This window comes from Polypterus senegalus, chromosome 10 (assembly GCF_016835505.1).
Source record: "Polypterus senegalus isolate Bchr_013 chromosome 10, ASM1683550v1, whole genome shotgun sequence".
NCBI lineage: Eukaryota > Metazoa > Chordata > Cladistia > Polypteriformes > Polypteridae > Polypterus > Polypterus senegalus.
The window spans coordinates 132924977-132949160 of record NC_053163.1 but is presented as its reverse complement, the minus strand read 5'-3'; the positions used below and the strand labels follow the sequence as shown (position 1 = coordinate 132949160).

General features: G+C 43.0%; 1 protein-coding gene across 4 annotated transcripts in view; it reads left to right on the top strand.

Moving 5' to 3' along the window:
- Positions 1-431: 431 nt before the first annotated feature.
- hapln4 (hyaluronan and proteoglycan link protein 4) overlaps positions 432-24184 on the top strand; it is a 39450-nt gene continuing 15697 nt past the window's right edge. Inside the window, exons 1-3 of one of the 4 annotated variants that reach the window (XM_039766698.1) lie at positions 432-866; positions 1965-2079; positions 14444-14552. In XM_039766698.1, coding sequence (XP_039622632.1) covers positions 748-866; positions 1965-2079; positions 14444-14552 — 343 coding nt within the window. In that variant the 5' untranslated portion in view covers positions 432-747. Of the gene's footprint in view, positions 867-1964; positions 2087-6752; positions 6912-14443; positions 14553-24184 lie in introns of those variants that run through there. The other 3 variants (XM_039766701.1, XM_039766700.1, XM_039766699.1) reach the window with 3 other exon arrangements.

Sequence of the window (24184 nt, the reverse complement as noted above, 5' to 3'; positions counted from 1 at the left end):
GATTTGAGTGGTCTTTGTATAGCCACCTACCAGGGAACTTCACTTAGAACTTTTACTTAAACTTTTAGATACACATAAAACAACTACTGTATTTATTTTGATTTTTCAGGTTCGGCCAGCAGTCTGTTTGGCAGATCTGAAAGCAAACCCCCACTCTGAGATGCAATGCCATAGTAAATAAGTCTTTTATAAATCAACGTATGAACTGAAAATCAGGTAAGCTGCAACAGTCAGATATGGCAGATAAGATGCTTTATTTCAGGTTGTTTATGCACAGGAACCTAACAAAGACTTTCAACAACACAATGATTTATTTCTGTATTTTAGTTTTTGAAATGTATAATATAAGGAGCTCGTGGTATAGCACTGTGATATGATTTCTCTTCAATGCTGCACGGGGGTGCAGTCATCTATGGCAAAGAGAGAGAAGGACTCTGTATACTTCGGATGAGAACTGTGTAGATCGGAGGACTGCGTGCGATGTGTCACACATGACATTTCATAAATGCAGGAGCAAGTTGCGTCGGCATCGATCTGCATCGCCAGCAGAAGGAGAAGGGCTTGGGGGAACCGAGCAGACAGCGAGATCAGCAGAGAGCGCAGCTCTCGGGACAGTCAGCAAAACCTGCACTGAGGTGGAGGAGAACGAGGAGGAGGAGGAGGAGGGAGAAAGGGGGAGGAGAGTGAAGGGGAAAGTCAAGTAAACTGGGGGAGGGGACCCGACTTTTTCCGGCTTTGCAGGGTCCCATGAAGAGAAGAGCGCTACCTGTCCTCTCCCTCCGTCCACTCTCATCTTCTTGTAGCTCTCAGGACTGCGCCACACGAAACCCCGACACGACCTTGAGGACGGATGCTGCAGTAGACAGGTAAGGGGCTTCGGCTGTTATCTCCCGTGCGCGTGCCAGGTGCGATCTGGGAGTTGAATTCTGCTTGCGTTTGATGTGTTTCTTAGCGTGGCGTTTTCATGTTCACAACTATGTGAGTCTGTACCACGCAGCTCTGTAATATAAGTGTACGTTAAAAAAAAAAACACCCTCCTTTTTGCAGGAGTGTGCATGTGAAGTGCACCGCTTTGTGGGTGACTGAAATCACTGGTGTGTGTGTGTGTTTGCCATGTATAGTGCAGCTCCGGCATCTGGCGTCTCTGAGGGATGTTTGCGTGTCAGTTTATGTGCGGTGCAGATCCGGCGCACGTAAGTGCGTGTGTCATTTATACGTTCACACGTGCGTCTCACTTTATCAGAAGCGCACCTGACACACAGAGAGCTTCGGCGTGACTAGAAATGTAGAGCTACACTCGAAATGGACACTGGCCACAGTCTTGTGCCAGAAGATGCCCGTGACAGACAGACTTCCACGGGTATTCATTACTTGCTTGGGTACAGGGCAGCACCTGGCAAACGCATGATAAGTGAAAAGCTCCAGTTCGGTAGTACAAGTGGCTGCATGTTAGTAATCTCATTGCTCCAAAGGGCACCAGATTCGAGGCACTTGAGACTTTTGGATTGTGTGGGTTCAGACCAGCCAGGCGTAAGTGAGAGGGCATTTCTAATGGACAGGCGCCCCCTTCCAATGTTGGCTCCTGCCCTAAGATCGATGACGCCCGGCTAGGCTCCAATTCGCCGCAACCCTGAAAATGCAATGTATGTACCAGTAAGACTTTTGGTGTGTGCGTGCATGTCAGGTGCGATCGTGTCGACGTGTGTAAGTCTGTGTGCAGGTGCCGCTTTGCGCGAATTTCCTTGCGTGCCAAATGTTTCATCTGCTTGTGCGCTTGTGCACATTGAAATCTGCGGCGGCTCTGCGGGGCAGCCTTCAAAAAGCGTCGTGCTGGAATGCAGGTGGAGAGCTCCGCTCATGCTGCGCGTTTCTGGTGGATCCTCATGCACCAGTCTGTCAGAGCCAGAGCCGCAGACGCAGCCGCAGCCTTATCTTGTGCGTTCCTGTTTGTGATCTTTCCTCAGATGCTGCACCACAAGTTCTGAAATACATTTAAACCTTCTGCTGGCCTCTTGCTGCAGTGCAGAACTGTTTGCATCTTCACTGACGCCTTTGCACGGGATTGGCAGGAATTTTAAGGTTTGAGGTATTTTATTTCTTAATGACTTGTTCCCACCAACTTATTTCTTTGTTAACCACTTTTCCCATATAGTCCTATGGGAAGTCTAATTCACAGTGGAAGACATCACTGACAGCACAGCCTCTTTAGAGGTGAACTGAAGTAAAGCTGTCTTATGTTGCCTTACAAATATAAGCATGACACCAGTGATGGGGTGCTGGGTGGGCAGCATCTGGGATTGAGCCACTGTGTGGGAAAAACTAGTAAGCAATGCCAAAGCTTAAGAGTCTCCTAACACTGATTAGGCCTTACACAAGAACAGCAAGTAGCATGGATGTCTGCAATAGGATTGTGAATGGATAGACACAAAAAAACGTACAAAGAGGAACAGCATATAAGCTGTGGTTGCTTTCCCAGCAGAAAAATGACATTAGGCCAGTGTAGGCAAGCACATTGGCTCTGTGTGGGCAGCCTACATTGGCCCAAATAAGAATTGCTCATCAGGGCAGCATTGCCACCAAAACACTGGCCCAATGTGGGCAAACAGACAGGGAGACCACATTTAGTCTTGAACCTGAAAAACATCCATACCTTACTACTCCATCCATCCATTTTCTAGAAGGACTTAATCAGGGCACCTTGTGCCTGTCCCAGAAAGCAATGGGCACAGGCAAGAGCAAACCTTGGGGAGGGCATCAGGCCACCAGAGTGAACACACTCTCTTTCTCTCACACACACACAGCATAGGGCCAGTTTAGCACCACCAGTCCACCTAACATACATGATTTGGGCAGTGGGAGGAAGCAAACACAGACACAGGGAAAACATGTAGACTCCACACACAAGTTTCATTGAGGCAGCAATGCTATCACTACACCACCCCTTACTGGTCCTTTCCTTTATTGAAGTGTTAAATTGACGTGGCTTTAAATTATTTATTCTTACAAAGCACAAAATGCCTTTGAATTAATTGGTACTGGTCCAGCTTTATTTATATGTTTGTTTGTTTATTTATTTATGTAGTGTTACAACTATAAACATGAAAGCATTATCAATAATACATAAAAAAATATATTTTTTTAGAAGTTCTTCAAATTGTTATTTATACTTCTACCATCAAAAGCTGAAACGTACTGAAAATACTAATTCAGTGTGTTATGTACTCTGTGACAACATTAAAAAAATGAAAACTATGGGGTACAAGCCATTACTGGGTCAATGAGGGGTTTACTGAGCTTGGGCTGCCAGAGTTTAACCCACGTTGGGCCACTAGGGAACTTTGCTCAGGGGCTCCTTTTCAGCAGCCCCTACATTGGCCCAGGACAGTATTGGGTGTTCCCAAGCCCACACTGCCCATAGGCTACCCACAGGGGGGCACTGTGTACGTATTTGCTGGATCATTCCAAAAGATGGCTTATCAAAAACCTGTTTAGTAATAAAATATATTTAATTTTTCATTCCAAAAGATATATACAGGTAAATTAAATCAAAGAAAAATCAAATCAAATATATATAATGTAATAAGAGTGCTATATAGCGCCCGACCTGACACAGATTCACACAGGAGGCACGGGTAAAATAAAATAAACTATTTATTTTTCTTCAGCTGGAGGGCACGTCTTTCTCGTAATCCCTCCAGCCACAACACAGTCCCAAGCACAGTAAAGTAACACCAAGCACTCTTCTTCTGTCTTTCACCACCACTCCTCCTCAGCAAGCTTTGTCCTCCTCCCACCTGAGTGGTTGTTGCTGGCACCTTTTATAGCCCACCCAGAAGTGCTCCAGGTGCTTGATCACCTGTTTCTGATTGCACTTCCAGGCGGGTCTGCAAAGTTGTCCATTCCGGCTCAGGGACCCATGCAGCACCCCCTGGCGGCAACCCCAGATCCCAAAAGGGCTGTGGAGAACTCCATCTCCAATGGAGCCCTGCGGGAAACTGAGGGACCATAGTCAGCCAGGGAGGCTGCCACTTAGCATCCCGGGGGCGGTAATGAGAAGCCCATGGTTGCTCCACCAGAACATTTGCAGAAGGGGTGTTCCGGCCAGGCGTGGGACCCGTTACTATATATATATACACTCACCTAAAGGATTATTAGGAACACCTGTTCAGTTTCTCATTAATGCAATTATCTAATCAACCAATCACATGGCAGTTGCTTCAGTGCATTTAGGGGTGTGGTCCTGGTCAAGACAATCTCCTGAACTCCAAACTGAATGTCAGAATGGGAAAGAAAGGTGATTTAAGCAATTTTGAGCGTGGCATAGTTGTTGGTGCCAGACGGGCCGGTCTGAGTATTTCACAATCTGCTCAGTTACTGGGATTTTCACGCACAACCATTTCTAGGGTTTACAAAGAATGGTGTGAAAAGGGAAAAACATCCAGTATGCGGCAGTCCTGTGGGCGAAAATGCCTTGTTGACACTAGAGGTCAGAGGAGAATGGGCCGACTGATTCAAGCTGATAGAAGAGCAACTTTGACTGAAATAACCACTCGTTACAACCGAGGTATGCAGCAAAGCATTTGTGAAGCCACAACACGCACAACCTTGAAGTGGATGGGCTACAACAGCAGAAGACCCCACCGGGTACCACTCATCTCCACTACAAATAGGAAAAAGAGGCTACAATTTGCACGAGCTCACCAAAATTGGACAGTTGAAGACTGGAAAAATGTTGCCTGGTCTGATGAGTCTCGATTTCTGTTGAGACATTCAAATGGTAGAGTCAGAATTTGGCGTAAACAGAATGAGAACATGGATCCATCATGCCTTGTTACCACTGTGCAGGCTGGTGGTGGTGGTGTAATGGTGTGGGGGATGTTTTCTTGGCACACTTTAGGCCCCTTAGTGCCAATTGGGCATCGTTTAAATGCCACGGGCTACCTGAGCATTGTTTCTGACCATGTCCATCCCTTCATGACCACCATGTACCCATCCTCTGATGGCTACTTCCAGCAGGATAATGCACCATGTCACAAAGCTCGAATGATTTCAAATTGGTTTCTTGAACATGACAATGAGTTCACTGTACTAAAATGTCCCCCACAGTCACCAGATCTCAACCCAATAGATCATCTTTGGGATGTGGTGGAACGGGAGCTTCGTGCCCTGGATGTGCATCCCACAAATCTCCATCAACTGCAAGATGCTATCCTATCAATATGGGCCAACATTTCTAAAGAATGCTTTCAGCACCTTGTTGAATCAATGCCAGAATTAAGGCAGTTCTGAAGGCAAAAGGGAGTCAAACACCGTATTAGTATGGCGTTCCTAATAATCCTTTAGGTGAGTGTGTATATATATATATATATATATATATATATATATATATATATATATATATATATACTGCAGTGGGCTGGCACACTGCCCAGGGTTTGTTTCCTGCCTTGGATAATGGATGGATGTATATATATATATATATATATATATATATATATATAAATTGAATTGAATATTTAATATATAAATATTTATTCAATCCCCATAATGGGAAGCAAAGGCGCATACACCCAATGAGCCCCAATTACGGCAAAGCACATGTCACGTACTATTTGTGTTATTTATTTGAACATTAGAACATTTATTAGTACTTTAACATGTACTATATAACATGTCTGTGATCTGCTTGTGACTGAGAGGATGTGGCAGATGTTTGCCAACTGGCCAGTCAACCACACATGTTACCTGGTAGGTAACCACCTAAACACTCAGATTGTGATCAGCTTTATTCATGTAATACCCAGATCTACATTCTGTCAAGGCATCGCTTAAGCTGCCAAGGTTCAATCCCCATAAAGGGAAGCAAAGGTGTGTACACCTGATGAGCCCCAAGTAGGGCGAAACACATGTCATGTACTCTTTGTATTGTTTGGCAGGTACTGTATCACACTCATATTTATATACATAAATATTAGGTCAATAAGCTGTCGCAGTAGGGGGCAGTAGTGCTCCCTTGAACCCTCAGGTACCACGCCAAACACCTGGTAAAAGTGCTACAATTATTCTTTTTATTATAACAATGTGCACTAAGCACCCTCCACTCCACACTATTCATAAACCACAATAACAATAACAAATCAATAATAATCACAATCCTCCACTCCCAGACGCGTTGGCCTCCTACCACCCAGCTCAGCTCATTGTCTGGGAGTTCCCTCAGTCCTTTTATATTCCCAGACCCGGAAGTGTTCCCAGTCCATGTGATCTTGTATCACTTCCGGGTCAGGTAAAAAGTACTTTTCTTCATCCCGGAAGTCCGTTGCTCTTCCTATGACGAACTTCCGGGTTATAGTGTACAAATAAGTCTTTGGTCCTCCCTGCAGCTCCCTCTTGCGGCCCCTGTGGTATCCAGCAGGGCTGAGGATAAAAACTGCATAGTCCATGACTCCCTGCTGGTCTTAGGGCACCTCCATACTGCAGGGAGGACTCCATCTGGCGGCTTGGGGGACTTGGCCGGGATAAACTGCCGGGCACAGTCCACAAAGCTTAAGATGCATCATGGGTAAATTAATGTAAGGAATTATTAAGGAAAAGATTGAGCAACACATGTGGGGAACAGGAGTTTTACTGAACTGTCAGCATGAGTTCAGATGGGGAGGTCGTGTTTTACCAACATGCAGGAATTCTATGAAGAAGCAACAAAAGGATAAAGTCAGAGTGGATCGCATAATATTATTTATCTTGACTTTCAGAAAGTGTCTGATAAAGTTCCATATGAGAAGTTGGGCAACAGAAGTGGGAGTTCAGGGTCCTGAGATGAGTACAGAATTGGCTCAGAGGGTGATGGTGCGAGGAACCTGAACAGAACTGACTGAGGTTAAGAGTGGTGAGCCCCAGGGGTCCATGCTAAGGTAGCTAATATTTTTAATATATAAATGATATGGACAGGAATATAAGTAACAAGCTGGTACAGTTTACTGAGGATACCAACATGGGTGGAACTGCAGACAATGCTGTACTGAACTGTTACAGAGGGACTTGGACAGCATACAAGCTTGGGCAGATTTATGACAGATGAAATTTAATGTCAGTAAATGTAAATTATTACATGAAGGAAGTACAAATTGTATTTTTGAATACTCAATGGGAGTTCTGATACTTGAAAGTACACCTGATGAGAAGAACCCATGCAGGAGTCCATAGTGGACTTGTCACCTTCTACATCCAGCCAGTGTACAGCAGCTGTCAAGAAAGCTTCTAGGATGTCAGGTTATGTATAGTCTGATGTGTAGAGCACACGTCAAGTGAGGTTAAGCTGAAGCTTTATAACACACTTGTGAGGTCTCACCTGGAGTACTGTGAGCAGGTTTGGTGTCCACATTACAAAAAAAGACATAGAAGAGCAAGAGAAATTTCAGAAAAGAACAACTGGGCTGATTAGGACTGAGTGGTGAGATTGGAGGAAAAAATGAAGGAGCTGCATCTTTTCAGTTTAAGTAAACTAAGAGGGGATGTGAGTGAAGTGTTTACAATTAGTGAAATTATGAAAGGAATTAGTACAGTGGATCCCAGCTGTTACTTTAAAATGAAATCTGCAGCATGAAAATGGGGACACTGTTGGAAACTTGCAAAGGGCCAATTTTTACACAAATGTCAGAAATGTTTTCTTTACACGGAGAACCAGAGACATATAGAAAAATTACCATGCAGATCTCAACTTACTTTTATTTTGTAAAACCATAGCAAAATTAAATCCATAAGCTTGTTGGCCTGAATGGCCTGTTCTCATAATAGTTCTAATGTCCTAAAGAGAAGGAATGTGCAATGTCAAAGCCTAAAATTACTCTTAACAGCCTTCAGAGCACAGTGTTCCAAATTTTAAAAGCAAGGAGAGTAAGATCCTTCAACTATCGCTTTTAGAAAAAAAGAGGGAAATATTTTAAAATGTGTTGGCTGGGATTGGCTCCAGCCGACCCCCGTGACCCTGTGTTCGGATTCAGCGGGTTGGAAAATGGATGGATGGATGGATGTTATAATGGCATCAAATTATTTTCATGAGGTATTTTCAGATGTTAATGTAAAATTAATAAAAAATGAAATAAAAATATTTTAAAAATAAATTTTAAAAGAAAAAAAATCATCAGCAGGTTAAGTTTTTTGCCTCTCAGAACTTTGATCAGGTTATAAACTTACCTGTGGTTCAGAGGAATTGCGGCCAACTCAGTAACTAAATGATGTTTGTATCACTTACCACACGACCTTGCTAAACTATTTTGTCAACAGCAGTTGTCTGCTCAAGTGTGAAGTGTAGCAAATGTCTCTGTCAGTACCTCAAAGAACGATTATATTTTCAAAAAGGATTTCTCATTGTGCGAACAGGTAAGTTGGTGTCAACCAAATGCAAACACCTGAGACGTGAACTGAAACGTTTTTCACACGTGATCTACAGCCCATAAGGTGTTTAATGCAAATATTTTTATTGAGCAGCACATTTCAACTTCACGCTTTTGAATTCTATATAAGCGCAATGAAAGCCAGCAGCGCACCATAACTGACCTCGGGCCACATCTGCACCCCGGTGTTTCAGTTTGTGCTGATAGATGAGCTGCTGTGCACGTCTGTCGGTCCAAGTCACAATTATATTGAATATGCCGTCACTTGAGAACACACGGACATTCTGTAATGTATCGTCTGCGTTCTAGAGGTCATGGAACCACTTCTTTGAAAGCTGACGACCTCTCGTTACGCCACGCACATATAGAAGTGGCATCAAAGTTTAGCGTTTTGCAGAATCCTCGCCTTCGCATGCTTCATTAACACTGGCACTAACTGTAACGCCTTCACTGTGCATTTCTGAAGAGCTGCCACTAGTAAGCGCGGCAGTTCATTTTCAGCTCTCCGCTGCAGCAGCCGCTGTGTTGACAGCTGCCCTCCGCCGCAGCAGCCGCTGTGTAGACAACCGCCCTCCGCGTCATCTGCAGTTCACTGGAGACGCGTAACTCTGGGACAACGCATGCGTGCGACCAGCGGTGGCTCATTTATCTCAGTGACGACGGTAAAAAAGGTGAAAGAGGACTCGATAGATCAGAGTAATGGAGAGAATATTCCTTTGAAAAGCAAAGGACAAATATTTGTTCATGCATTTGCCGCAGTAGCTCACGGAGCGTTAAAGCAGTACATAAGTCCAGCCATGGATCCCAGCATGATAAAGGTATCTGATAAAGACCTTATTTTTTCACTGTAGCAGAAGGCTACAGATTCTGACTTTTAGGACTTTACTTTTCTGACATCCTGCGCATTTTTAGACACATTTGAATAAAATGCAAAAGAATCTATATGTGGTCAGGTCTATTTGTCTATCTCTTCTTCCATCTGTCTGTAGGAAAGAACTTGGCTCCCCATGGCCCGATTTCATTGGTGTACTTATTCGTTAAGAAATTGGTCAGGAAAGTTCAGACAGAGGGTTTTTAAGTAATCAGCAGAAGTTGGGACACCTGTACAAATTGTTGGCTTCAACTTGCAAGGTTTAATTTACTTTAATTGTCACATAACATCTGTAGGTTGTAACCCATTAGTTGTTCCCTGAAGAAGACCCATTTGTAATATTTCTTTTTTCGGTTTGTGCTAACCTAAACTGTAAATTTAAACCTCTGGCAGTTTACTGCTTACCTTTTCACCATTTTAGGTCATTTATTGTGTTTCAACTGATTAAATTCAATAAAAACTGGAAAAACTGAGATAAAACTTTTGACTGTAGTGTATATCGAATAGAGCTCAGTATACAAATGATTGAAATTTTAAAATGTCCAGTTAAAAACATTGCCTGATTGTCTCATATCATTAATCTAAAAACTGCAATATTCTGTGTGACCTCAATTATGGATTAGTTTGCTATTTCAGATTTGCCATGGGAGAGGGTGTTCCATGTTCAAGTTCAAATTTATTGCCATGTCTAAATGGTACAATGAAATTCTTACTTGCGAGACCCCTCAGAAGAGTAGCTGTCCCTGATTACTATAAGCTGATCCCCAGTGTAGGTTACTGAAATGCTGATGGGATTTCTGCATCAAATCAGCGCACTTGCATGATTGAGGGTGGAATTCAACATAGATGTTGACTTTGCAATGCACACCTCTTTGAAAATGTTTATTTTTAGGAAATATGAACATTGTGAGGAACCAGCTGGCATTCCTGCTGTGGTGAATCCTGCTCTCTTGCCTGGCCGGGATGCCACGAGAAAGAAAGGCCAGTTGGGGATTGGTGATATTCTGCATCTGTGTCACTACATGGACACAGAAAGACACAGCAGCTACACCAGGGTTGGCATCTCCCAGCAACCACGGAGGGACACTCAGGTTGGGCTTGGGTACCTGGAATATCTAGACAGTATTTGAGTGCCTGCTATGGGTGGAGTGTCCCCCCTGTGCACTGGGTGGCAGCATCTGTTCTGGTGAGCCCCAGTATATATACCCACAGAGCAGCATGGGAGTTGTGGTCCCAAGGGCCTGCTCTGCCAAGTTCTGTGGGTCCCGCATGGGGAGCTATTAGACACTGATGACAAAAAGAGTGCTGGGGTCCTCCTTGTCGCAAGAGTGCTTCCTGGTGGCAATAGGTTAAGATCTTGAAGTACTCCAAGGTCCAGAGTTAAAAGAGAGCCCTCCACTTGGAAGAGATAGCTGGAGTCAGGGAAGAGTTGGACAAGGCTTGTTGAGAAGAGTGGAAGGAGGAAGGAAATACACAGGGAAGAGAAACTGTGGACTGTACTTCTGTATATTGTGAAGCCTGTAGAGTGGTATTTCCATATTAATAAACTGTTATTTGCACCCAGGACTTGGTGTTGTGGAATTGTGTCTAAAGTTTGGGGTACTGCTCTGCCCCCTACTGGCCATAACTTCAATCAGCCATAAATCCCCCACAACCAATAAGTAACAACAGGACATCTATTGGTGCAATTTTGACATCACTTGAGGTGGAACATAATGTAGTCCAACCAATACTATTTTTGAACTTCCTTGCTGCAGGATGGGGAATGGGGTGTGGCCAGATGTAGGCGGGGCTGGATGTCTGAGTGGAACCATTTTGCTTTCACGCTAAACCCTAATAGCACTAACTCTTAATCTTAACGTCTGTGCTAAAAGTGTGCTGATGTAATGGCAAGAATATGATACTGCAGAATTATGGTACAACAGGGAACAGTCTTTACCTTTTATGGTGAAAAATAAATAATAAAATTATTCAGAAATTAAATAAACACAGAATGTCATTACTAGCAAATTGTTTAAATGCACACCCAACGTGATAGCGTCTTTCATCACACAGTGAGGAGGGGTTTGCTGAATATGGGAAATGTCTGTCAATTGGCCCCACCCACTTCAGGCTCCACCCCTCCCCATGCCCCTCAGTGATGATTAGTTGCACTGTCTGGACTCAGTTTTTAACTACAATGTGATATTGTAAAATGTTATTCAAAAACAAACATGTATTTGATGTATTCTATTAATAGACGTAATTACATTCTATTAACAATGTTGTTTTTGAAAAATGACTCATTGTCACAAAAATATTTAATAATATGACATCTGTCTCTTTTGTGAAGTAAACAAACATAAATGAAAAATATTCCAATTTGCAAATGAGTTCCTGAACGCTCTGGAATGTTACGTCATGCGTACATTTTCTAACTTGTTTAGTAGTAGCCAGCCCGCTGAATTTGTTTTGCCTCAAGTTCGGGGAAATCATGGAAAGGTAAGCAAATTTTGCTTTTGGGAAAGAAGAAATTGAACTAGTTTTGTGTGGATTATAATGATACAGTGGTCTTTCAGATTAGATCAGATTAGGTTTGATAAACTTTATAAATCCCAAGGGGAAATGTAGATGCATACAACAGCAGAAACACACACTCGAAAAAAGATACAGACTGACAGGGCAAATAATGCAATCAATCAACTTGTAAATAAATAATACATTTATATTGGTGCAGAAACAACAAATTAAAGTATGAGTATTTAGTTAGGGATGTCAGGAGGAAGCACTGAAGTGTCTGATTACAGTGGGCAGAAAAGACCCCCAAGAGGCACATCTTAGCACACCATGAAAGAATGAAACTGTGACTAAAAGAGGTCCAAGACGGCGCCTAATGGAGAGGATTTTTCATGAAGGCAGCTTTCTGTGTTTCTGGGTTTAACCCTGTGATGGAGCAGACATTCCTGATCAGTCTGTTCAGGGCATTGTGTGAAACTCTAGTTGCTTCCGCAGGAGACCATGACATAGTTTAATTGTAGGTTTAAAGTTGGACAGTTTAACATCTGTGGCAGAGAGACGGGCACTAAGCAAACTCCTGTCAATCATGAAGAATCCACTGCATCCACTGAACAGTGTCATCTCCAGGCAGAGGAGTAGCTTCAGTGACAGACTTTTGTCACTGTCCTGCTCCACTGACAGACTGAGGAGATCGTTCCTCCCCCACACTATGCGACTCTTCAATTCCACCCGGGGGAGTAAATGCGAACATTAATTTTATTTTAATTTTTTTTCATTTTTATTACTATTTAATTTAATATAGTTTCTTTGTATCAGTATACTGCTGCTGGATTATGTGAATTTCCCCTTGGGATTAATAAAGTATCTATCTATCTATCTAACACTGGCGGTTATGTAATGGCAAAAAATGTCAAGCAGATTGCTAGACCCATAAAAAGATTTGAGTCTTCTCAGAAAGTCCAGTCTGCTCTGGTGCCATTGTGATGTCAGACCAGTCCAGTCCACTGTTATTGTAAACCCCCACCTGGCAAGCAGTGTGGCACAGTGGTTAAAGCTTTGGACTTCAAACCCTGAGGCTGTGGGTTCAAATTCTGCCACTGACAGTGTGTGACTCTGAGCTTGTGCTCCAATTGGAAAAAGAAAAGAAATGTAACCAATTGTATCTCAAATGTTGTAAGTTGCTGTGGATGGAAGCCATCTGCCAAATAAATAAATGTAGTTGTAAGTCTTCACCCCTCCACATTCTTCCTCTGACTGGTCTCTGAGGCTCTTTGGCATGCTGGAAGTCCACCACCAACTCTTTTGTCTTGCTGATGTTGAGCTGCAGGTGATTCTCACAGCAGCATCTCAAGACAAAGTCCTTCTCAAGCCTCCTATACTCCAGGTTATCTCCTTTATTAATGCAGCCTATGATGAAGGAGTCATCTGGCAAGCACTGGTATTGTACTGGAAGTCTGTTGTGTAGAGGGTGAACAGGAAGGGAGACAAGACAATTCCCTGAATTGTTTCAGTATTACACACCACCATTTGTGACACACATTTCCTTGAGTCTCACTAACAGCTTTCTCTTGATCAGGTTGTCCATGATTTGAGAGATTGTTGGAGCATCAAGATTCTTAGCCTTGAGGTTTTTCCCCAGTTGAAGAGGCAGAATGGTGTTAAAGCTACTGGAAATGTCAGAGAACACAATCCTGACTGTAGTGGTGGCTTTTAAGTGTCTCTGAGGGTTAGGGAGGTGTCTGCCAGCTATGCTGGACCGATTATTGTGGCCAGAAATGTGACCTGAGCTGTGAGGCAGCAGTGCTCTAACCACTGGACTACCGTGTCTACTTGAGACTTAAAATTAATAGAATTAAATATCAGAATGCTAAAATGTCTTGCTTACAGTAGCAACAGGAACAGTAATCATGAATTCAATGAGGATTGGCCCCCACAAGCCCAGTGCTCATCAGAGTTACAGAAAACCAGAGGAAGTGGAGTAGACAGGGGGCAGGGGAGAGACCCATCTAATCCCTTGAATCAGGACTTGGGGGCTAGAAATCTCTGCTGCTCCTGGACTCATTCAATTTGACCCCGCCTGCAGCACTGAAAGCCCACCCAGACAATAAGCACTCACCCTCATGGTCCAGAACTCCACGCTGTCATCAGCGCACATACACACATGTGTACCAATGTACCCCAGGTAGTCACTTACCATCTGGTTCAGCTGCTAGCAGTGCCCCCCCATGTCTGACTTGGTCGTCGAGGCTGGAAAAAGTCTTTCTGCACATCCCTCAGATTACCACCACCATTACTGCTGCTGCAGCTCTGATGGACACGTGGGGAGGTGACAGGGAGAGTAGAGAGGGTTTGGGCCTCAACCAGCTTTCTGGTAAGGACAGACTTTGGCTGCTACAGCTCCGTGATGTCACATTGTCCTTATATAGTATTATGGGGTGCTGGAAAAAAAAATTCACCTAAGCTGGCTTTTCGATATTTTTTTTAGGGAAAAATTTGATGATTATGGACACTGGTGAAGCCAGAAAATTTGCTGCCAGAAACACCGGCGAAGTCCACTAATCAGCACTCTAGTTTACATTTACATTCATTGAGGTTGGCTCATAGGTGGCACAACTGCATGCACAGCTTCGGTGGGACTCCTGTGTCCCTGCTGCTCACAAATACTTCACTCTTACTCTTGCAGACCATGAGATGGATTTGTGTCTCCTGTCTGGCTGCCCTGCTTGTTCTGCCTGCTGCTGCACGGTTAACTGAAACAGATAAAGGAAGAAAGAAAATTGTACACGTGATGGGTGAGTACAGCCTTCTGCCAGGGAGCAATGTCTTCAAAAACTGTAAAGGGGGATGTTGGATTGTAGGAAACTGCTGGCCAAATGCATCATCTGGCACGTCACTGTCCAGCTCTTTATGCTCAAATCAGACGCGATCAGATGCCTAAAGAAGGCAACGGCTCTGTGGACTGCAAGATAACGTGAGTAAGACGGATGAGGCACCATGGGTCAGAATGATGAAGTCTGACAGAATCAGATTGGTAAGAAATCACAGATGTGGGATACTGAGAGGGGATTCTAAGAAAGTAAAACAGAAGAATTTTGAGAATAATTCAGCAGACTTGTTTCTTTAAGGGGAGAGAATGCTGAAATCTGTCATTGTGCCTGTTTGCTTCAGAAAAAAACCCTTTAGTACCTTAAAGTATTATATATTAATATATACTTAATTCAACTTGTATTGATCAGTTGTATTGAGGGTAAAGCTGGTCTAAAGATGATACAAACCAAGACAAACACACTGGGAGCCCGGACTGTTGAATCAGTTGCTCCGCTCATTGTTGTGGTTTCATTGCATATTTGAAAATGTCTAAATATGCACAAAATCACAATTTCTTTTTATAGCAACAAGTCAACTTGTACCATACTCATCAGCATTCGCCTCTCTCTTAAGATAACGGTAGCGTTTTGGTCAGTGCTGTTGCGGGTAGCACCTGGAGTGGCTCAAGAACCCAATCCTGGCCTGGCAGTCCCTTTCGCTCCCGCAGGTGCTGCAGGCAGAGGCTGAATGTGCAGCAGAGGACTGAGTTTCCTGTCTTTCTAGATTGGATTCTGTCCTCCAGCTCTTGATTGCACTTTTCCCTGCCCCTCTTAACTCCGTCTCAAATAGTGGCTCATGAGGTCAATGCCTGCGGGTTTCAGGTCACGTTTGTAGACATCTTTATAGCGTGTGGTTGGTCATCCCTTCTGGCTCTGTCTAATGGCCATCGCACTACACATAGCATCTTTTTTATTTGGTGCACATGTCCTAGCCATCACAGTTGATGCTGACAGAGGAGGAAATGAATGCTCAGGGAGCCAACCTGCTTCAACACTTTGACATTTGTTACTTTGTCACACCATGTGATGCAGAGGATTTGCTTAAACTAGTGAAGATGAAAGCTTTCCAGGTGGTTCTCCTGCCTGGTGTAGGTTAAGCAGTATTCACTGCCATACAGTAGGGTACTAAGAACACATGCCTTGGCACACCTTAAGTTTGATGTTCGAGGTGAGACGGATGTTATCCCACACTCTCTTACTTAATTTGGCCATCGCACCAGTGGCCTTGTCAAGTGACAAACTGTTGGTAATCGTAGAGTCCAGGTAAGTGAAATTGTCTGTCACTTCAAGCACTGCATTGTCAATGCTGATTGATGGTGGTGCTGGGATGCCCTGACCCAAAGGTGTTTGTTTTCTTGATGCTCTCTTGATAATATAATAGTAATCAAAAATATGCTGATTTGGAAAGCTGTGGCATAATGAAATCAAAATTGAACTAAAATTGCAGGACTCCAGTGAATGATGGGATGAGAGACCGAGTGAGGTAAACCTCAATGGGGAAGACTCTGAACAGCTGATGAGGACGCTGCAGCAGACACGTCAGGAAACCGAGAGCTGACAAGGTTGTTCTTTATGGATGTAAAGCTAGAAAACACTGACAGAAAATTCCAAAGCCTGATGACTTGAAGTTAACACAGTCTGGGAGCAGACAAGATCAGAACCCACCACTCCGTTGGAAGTTCTCACATTTTATTGTTATACCACATTTGAATCACAGTAGATTTCATTTGCTTTTTTTTGACACTGATCAACAGAAAAAGACTCTTTAATGTCAATGTGAAACAGATATAAGCAAAGTGGTATTAATTAATTAGAAATTTAAAAAACAAAATAATTGATCACATCTGCATTCACCCACCTCAAGTCAGAATTTAGCAGAGGCGCCTTTGGCAGCCATGACAGCCTTGAGTCTTTGTGCCCAGCTTTGCACAACTCCACACTGCCATTTTTCTCCATTATTCATACTGTAAATCTTGCATGGTTCAGGTTACTTGCAGTCTGCATAAGGTTGCCCTCCAGGATTTGCACTCATTTTACCCTTACAGGCCATCTGCGGAGAAGCATTCCCAAAGCCTGATGCTGCCACCAGCATGCTTCACAGTGTTGATGGGCTTTTTTTGAAAATGTGAAGTGTTTAACTTACACCAAACACAAAGTTAAAGTCGGATAGCAAGAACCTCAATTTTCTCATTAGACCAAAAATTTTCCATCTAACTTCAAAGTTTCCCATGTGCATCAAAGCCCCCCAGGCAAAGTAGTGTGGCGATGCCCCTTTTTTGATAGCAAAACAGCAACATAAATAGGCATCAGAAACATTGTGGGCTTCTATACTCCTGCGTCCCCTTAGCCAGTGCCCATCGTGTCCATACGTTAAGACGACCCTGGAAAAGTACAGGAAAGTAGAAAGTAGGTTGAAGTGGTATGGACATGTGATGAGGAGAGACAAGGAATATGGGGGCACAAGAATGATGGGAATGGAAGATCAGGGGAAGAGAAGGTGAGGGGGGCCAAAGCAGAGGTGCATGGATAGAATTAAAGAAGATCTGAAGAAAAAGGGCTTGACTGAGGTCGAGCTGCAGTATCGAGCTGTACAGAAAAGGTCGATCAAGCAAATTGACCCCACATAGAAGTGGGAAAAGATGAAGAGGGGCAAGAATATATTGATGAAATGCTCTCTGAGTCTTCATCAAGACTAGCCAGTATAACCTCTTGGATAGATAAAGGGGCAACATACCGTATACCAATTCCTGCGGTGGGCTGGCGCCCTGCCTGGGGTTTGTTACCTGCCTTGCGCCCTGTGTTGGCTTGGATTGGCTCCAGCAGATCCCTGTGACCCTGCAGTTAGGATATAGCGGGCTGGATAATGGATGGATGTACCAATTCCAAACTCCAAACATAAAACATGAAAGAGTAAAAAAAATATAAAACAGAAAAGTAATAAAAAGATTTAAAAAAATATGTATGTTTTCTAGAAAGGCTGAGTATGAACATGAGGCGTGGAGGACTCTACACAATGGCACTTACAGCCAAATGATGGTGACCCATATCATTGTCTCAATCAAGTTACAATACAAAGAATAAAACATTCAAATGGAAAATAGTTAAATACAGTTTTAAATGTGAGTTACAAGGGGTAAATGCTGGAATTAAACGCTTAAGCTCCTGGGGGGCAACAGGACACACCAGTGGCCCACTCTCACAAAATGCTCAGAGTGCTTGCTTGCTGACGTCATGGTGGAAATGCCCTCTCCAAATCAAAATGGCGTCAAACAGGAAGTGAAACAAACAGCCTGCAGGACCAAAAAAGAATAAATAAAGTGTCAATTGGGAACAAGGAGTCATTGTGGCGCTGGGGGCCTCAGAGCGCACACAACAAAATGGACAGCATGAAGGGCTCAACTCGTAGGTGAGCAACTGAAATCAGTGGACATGAAAAAAGAGTTTGATTGAGGAGGACGTTCATGTCTGAGCTGTTTGGTGGAGGTTGATCAAGCACATTGACACCACACAGAAGTATGAAGAGTGTGTCAGACTACATGGGCTATGGTGTAGCTACGGTGTTGGCTCCATGCAGAAATATAATTCAGTCTTCTATCTGCAGAGAGCCAGAAGCAGATAAGAGTAGATTACTAGAAACATAAAGGTGCAGGTCAGATCAGGCTGGGGAGCATGCACTGGTAGAGCGCGTTGCTGTACCCACCACGCAATGAAACAGCTCGGGATCCCAGTAGGCAGCCCCCCAGGCAGACACAAAGTCCAGTGTACAGTCCCACCCTCTTGAAATGACCATCTATCTGCAGCAGCAAGTTGTTACAACCACTTGGGTTCTCAACAATGAGGATCTTCCAAGCTGGATCACCCTCAGGGAATCGCGCCACATGACTGTAGTGCTGTAACTGATGCTCCCTCACAATGCAGGTAATGTTCCTCATTCGGGACTCCATTAGTAACCGCTCATTCGACACAAAGTCAAACCAATGGTACCCAAGGATTCTCCTAAGAGACACAGTACCACAGGAGTCCAGTCTTTGTCTCAGGGCACTGGATAGCATCCATGTCTCGCAACCATATAGCAAAACAGGAAGCACCAGGACTCTAAAGACCTGGACCTTTGTTCTTTTGCAGAGATATCAGGAGTACCATACACCCCTTTCCAATGACCTCATGATCCCCCCATGCTCTCCCAATCTGTTTACAGAAAATTGTGTGGCTTTAGAGTCTTATGTAGGTGAAGATGAAGGATAACATGAGCTGACTGGATCACACTCCATACATGTAAAGCTGCATGGGATGAAGAAAAGGCAGGATCGTACTAATCACCATGGGAAAGCGCTACCTACTGATATCGACTTCATTTAGATGGAATATGAAATAGAGAGAGTAAACTGAATGAACTTGGAAACACTAAATCTGTTGGGAACGCTATGAGATTACTAGCAGTGTGACTTGCAGTTTGCTGAATTCTGATAGATTTTGGACTATAAGTTGTAGGATAGTGAAGACAATACTGTACGAGACTGTCAGAGCTAAAGCAGCAGGCAGTGGTTACTGAAATCAGATTAGATTTTATACGTGTAGGCAAGTAGACATGCAAGACACTCAGGGTAGACTGAATGTGCTGGGCTGACGCCACAGGGAACTGACAGGAGACAGAGTTGGATTACTAGAGGTGTCAAAGTGCGGGAAACTGAAGTCTTTCTAAATAAATAAAGCTGCAGGACACTTGGCTGAGAAGGAGGCAGACAAAACCAGACTACAAGCAATGTAAACATGCACAGTAATGAAATCTATTTGATTTAAACCACAAATGAGTTACACAGTAAGATACTGAGAGCAGACTGCAGAAACGTCAAGCGCTGAAGCTAGGGACAGAGACAGAGAGATCAATGTATGTGTAGAAATGCCATCCACTGCTTGTCACACCTCAACCAGTGCCTTCTGGTCAGCTGCAGGGTCTCGTTGCTGTGGTGCCCTCTTAATACTGGAGCATCTCCAGTAGGGACAGTAGTAGAAACATGTACCTGCCACCCCACTGCTGCTGCTGGAATCGCTCTAGATTTAGACACTGGATAACAACAACAACATTTCTGTCTATAGTACATTTTCACACAAAGGATTAGGCTCAAAGTGCTTTACGACTTGTCAAAGAAGTAGTTACATGCAAAGAAAGAAAAGCAAATTAAATTTAGATTAAAAAACTAAAGGAACACTTTTTAATGAGAATATAGCATCAAGTCAATGAAACTTCTGGGCTATTGATCTGGTCAGTTAAGTGCTTTGGGGTTAATGAAATTAAACAAGTGCACTAGAGGGGTAACAATGAGATGACCCCCGAAACAGGAATGGTTTAACAGGTGGAGGCCACTGACATTTTTCCATCCTCATCTTATCTGACTGTTTCTTCACTAGTTTTGCATTTGGCTACAGTCAGTGTCACTATTGGTAGCATGAGGCGATACCTGGACCCTACAGAGGTCACACAGGTAGTCCAACTTCTCCAGGATGGCACATCAATACATGACATTGCTAGAAGGTTTGCTGTGTCTCCCAGCACAGTCTCAAGAACAACAACAACAACATTTATTTATATAGCACATTTTCATACAAAAAGTAGCTCAAAGTGCTTTACATAATGAAGAATAGAAAAATAAAAGACACAGTAAGAAAATAAAATAAGTCAACATTAATTAACATAGAATAAGAGTAAAGTCCAATGGCCAGGGTGGACAGAAAAAAAAAAAAAACTCCAGATGGCTGGAGAAAAAATAAAATCTGTAGGGATTACAGACCATGAGACCACCCAGTCCCCTCTGGACATTCTACCTAACATAAATGAAACAGTCTTCTTTGGATTTAGGGTTCTCACGGAAGGACTTGATGATGATGGTCACATAGACTTCTGGCTTTTGATCCATCCCTCATTGTTGGAGCATCATAATCCTTTGAGTAGGTGGTGGTGGCTCAGGCCACCACCACAAAGAAAACAGAAAAAGAAACAGAAGACAGAGTGTTTTAAACTGCTCCACTGTATTAGTCTGGCGAATTCCTATTGGCAGGCTATTCCAGATTTTAGAAGCATAACAGCAGAAGGCCGCCTCACCACTTCTTTTAAGTTTTGTTCTTGGAATTCTAAGGAGACACTCATTTGAGGATCTAAGGTTACGATTTAGAATATAAGGTGTCAGACATTCCAATATATAAGATGGAGCGAGATTATTTAAGGCTTTATAAACCATAAGCAGTATTTTAAAGTCAATCCTGAATGACACAGGTTACCAGTGTAGTGACATCAAAACTGGAGAAATGTGCTCGGATTTTCTTTTCCTAGATAGGATTCTAGCAGCGGCATTCTGCACTTGTTGCAAATGAATAATGTCTTTTTGGGTAGTCCTGAGAGGAGTGCGTTACAGTAATCTAGTCGACTGAAAACAAAAGCGTGAACTAATTTCTCAGCATCTTTCAATGATATAAGAGGTCTAACTTTAGCTATGTTTCTTAAGTGAAAAAATGCTGTCCTAGTGATCTGATGAATATGCGATTTAAAATTCAGATTACAGTCAACAGTTACCCCTAAGCTTTTTACCTCCGTCTTGACTTTTAATTCTGATGTATGCAGTTTATTTCTAATAGCCTCATTGTATCCATTATTGCCAATCACTAAGATTTCAGTTTTCTCTTTATTTAACTTCAGAAAGTTACTATTCATCCATTCTGAGATACAAGTCAGACATTGCGTTAGTGAATCAAGAGAATCGGGGTCATCAGGTGAATTATTTTATACAATACCACAGCTCCTCTTGAGGCACCCTGTCATATGCTTTCTCCAGGTCCACAAAGACGCAATGCAACTCCTTCTGACCTTCTCTATACTTTTTAATCAACATCCTCAGAGCAAACATCGCATCTATTGTGCTCTTTCTTGGCATGAAACCGTACTGCTGCTCACTAATCATCACCTCACTTCTTAACCTAGCTTCCACTACTCTTTCCCTTAACTTCATGCTGTGGCTCATCAATTTTATCCCCCTGTAGTTACTACAGCCCTGCACATCCCCCTTATTCTTAAATATCGGTTCCAGCACACTTCTTCTTCACTCCTCAGGCATCCTCTCACTTTCCAAGATTCCATTTAACAATCTGGTTAAAAAGTCCACTGTCATCTCTCCTAAACACCTCCAGGCTTCCAAAGGTATGTCATCTGGACCAACGGTCCTTCCATTTTTCATCCTCTTCATAGCTGCCCTTATTTTCTCCTTGCTAATCCATTGCACTTCCTGATTCACTATCTCCACATCATCCAACCTCTTCTCTCTCTCGTTTTCTTCATTCATCAGCCTCTCAAAGTACTCTTTCCATCTGCTCAACACACTGTCCTCGCTTGTGAGTATGTTTCCATTTTTATCCTTTATCACCCTAACCTGCTGCACATCGTTCCTAGCTTGGTCCCTCTGTCTAGCCAATCGGTCCTTTTTTCCCTCCTTAGTGTCCAACCTCTCATACAACTCATCATACGCCTTTTCTTTAGCCTTTGCCACCTCTCTCTTCACCTTGCGCCTTATCTCCTTGTACTCTTGTCTACTTTCTACATCTCTGACTATCCCAATTCTTCTTTGCCATCCTCTTCCTCTGTATACTCTCCTGTATTTCCCCATTCCACCACCAGGTTTCCTTTTCCTCCTTCCTCTGTCCAGATGTCACGCCAAGCACCCTTCTTGCTGTCACCCTTACTACATCTGCTGTAGTTTCCCAACTGTCTGGTAATTCTTCACTGCCACCCAGTGCCTGTCTCACCTTCTCCCTAAACTCAACCTTGCAGTCTTCCTTTTTCAACATCCAAAATTTGATCCTTGGCTCTGCCCTCACTCTCTTCCTCTACTTGATCTCCAACGTCATCCTACAGACTATCATCCTATGCTGTTTAACTACACTTTCCCCTGCCACCACTTTGCAGTCTTCAATCTCCTTCAGATCAACTCTTCTGCATAGGATGTAATCTACTTGTGTGCATCTTCCTCCACTCTTGTATGTCACCCTATGTTACTCCCTCTTCTTAAAATACGTATCTACCACAGCCAAGTCCATCCGTTTGGCAAAATCCACTATTTCCTGACCCTCTTCATTCCTCTCCTTGACACCATACCTACCCATCACCTCCTCGTCTCCTCTGTTCCCCAACATGCCCATTGAAATCCACTCCAATCACCACTTTCTGTTCCTTGGGTACACTGTTCATCACTTCATCCAACTCACTCCAAAAATCTTCTTTCTCATCCATTGCATACCCAGCTTGCGGGGCATATGCACTAACAACATTCATCATCTCACCTCCAATTTCCAGCATCATAATCATTACTCTTCCCGGCCCCTTTTTTCACCTCCAAAACACTTTTGACGTACTGTTCCTTCAGATTATCCCCTACTCCATTTGTTCTCCTATCCTCACTATGATAGAACAATTTGAATCCACCTCCGATCCACCTGGCCTTACTCCCCTTCCATTTAGTCTCTTGCATGCACAATATATCAGCCTTCCTTCTCTCCATCATATCTGCTAACTATCTCCCCTTACCAGTCATACTGCCAACATTCAAAATTCCTACCCTCAGTTCCACTCTCTTTACCTTCCTCCTCTATTCCTGCCTCTGGACACGTCTCCCCCCTCTTCTTCTCCTTCTTCTTTGGCCAAAAGTAGCCTAATTTCTGCCAGCGGTTGTTGTTAACCCGGGGCTCGACCGATCCGGTATGGAAATTTTTATTGTTGTCTGCATATTGATTTCGCAGAATGTTACACCGGATGCCCTTCCTGATGTAACCTTCCCCATTTATCCGGCCTTGGGACCGGCACAAAGAAACACACTAGTTTGTGCACCCCTGTGGTTGGGTTAAACTAATAATGTATCAATTAAAATAAATTTAATAATAGTTATTTAAGGAATATACACATTTATATTTCTGTGATACAAAAAATTTTGATGGTTGTTTAAATAAAATACTACTTCCAGTTGAGTAATTTTTCTCACATTTCATATCTGCTTGCTTTTTATCATTATAAATATCTATACAATATTTGAATCATCAATCTGTAAATACAACCATAGTTTACTTGAAAATTAGTGAAAGTATTCAGTTAAAGTACCACTTCTGGCCCAAACGTTGATGGGATTCCTTATTTTTGATATAAAGCAGGTGTACAAATCTCATTGACTGAGGTCAAAGTATTTTTGAGTTATCATGTTTACACACAGAGACACCTAATTTTAGAAATGGTATTTTTGGACTCGCGAAGGTCTAAAATGTCAAGATTCGTCAAAATCTTGAGGTCCAACTTTCTCTATACTACGTATACATATTAAAACGAGAGATGTGAGGAGTTTTTTAAAGTGTTCCACAGTATTAGCATATTGTATCTCTCCAGAATTTTAGTGCATAATAGCAAAAGGCTACTTCACCTCTTCTTTCAAATGTGGCTCTTGTACTAGGGTGTTGTACCATGTTAGCCATTATGGATGTAATGAGAAGTCAGGCAAAATGACACCTTTTATTGGCTAATTGAACAG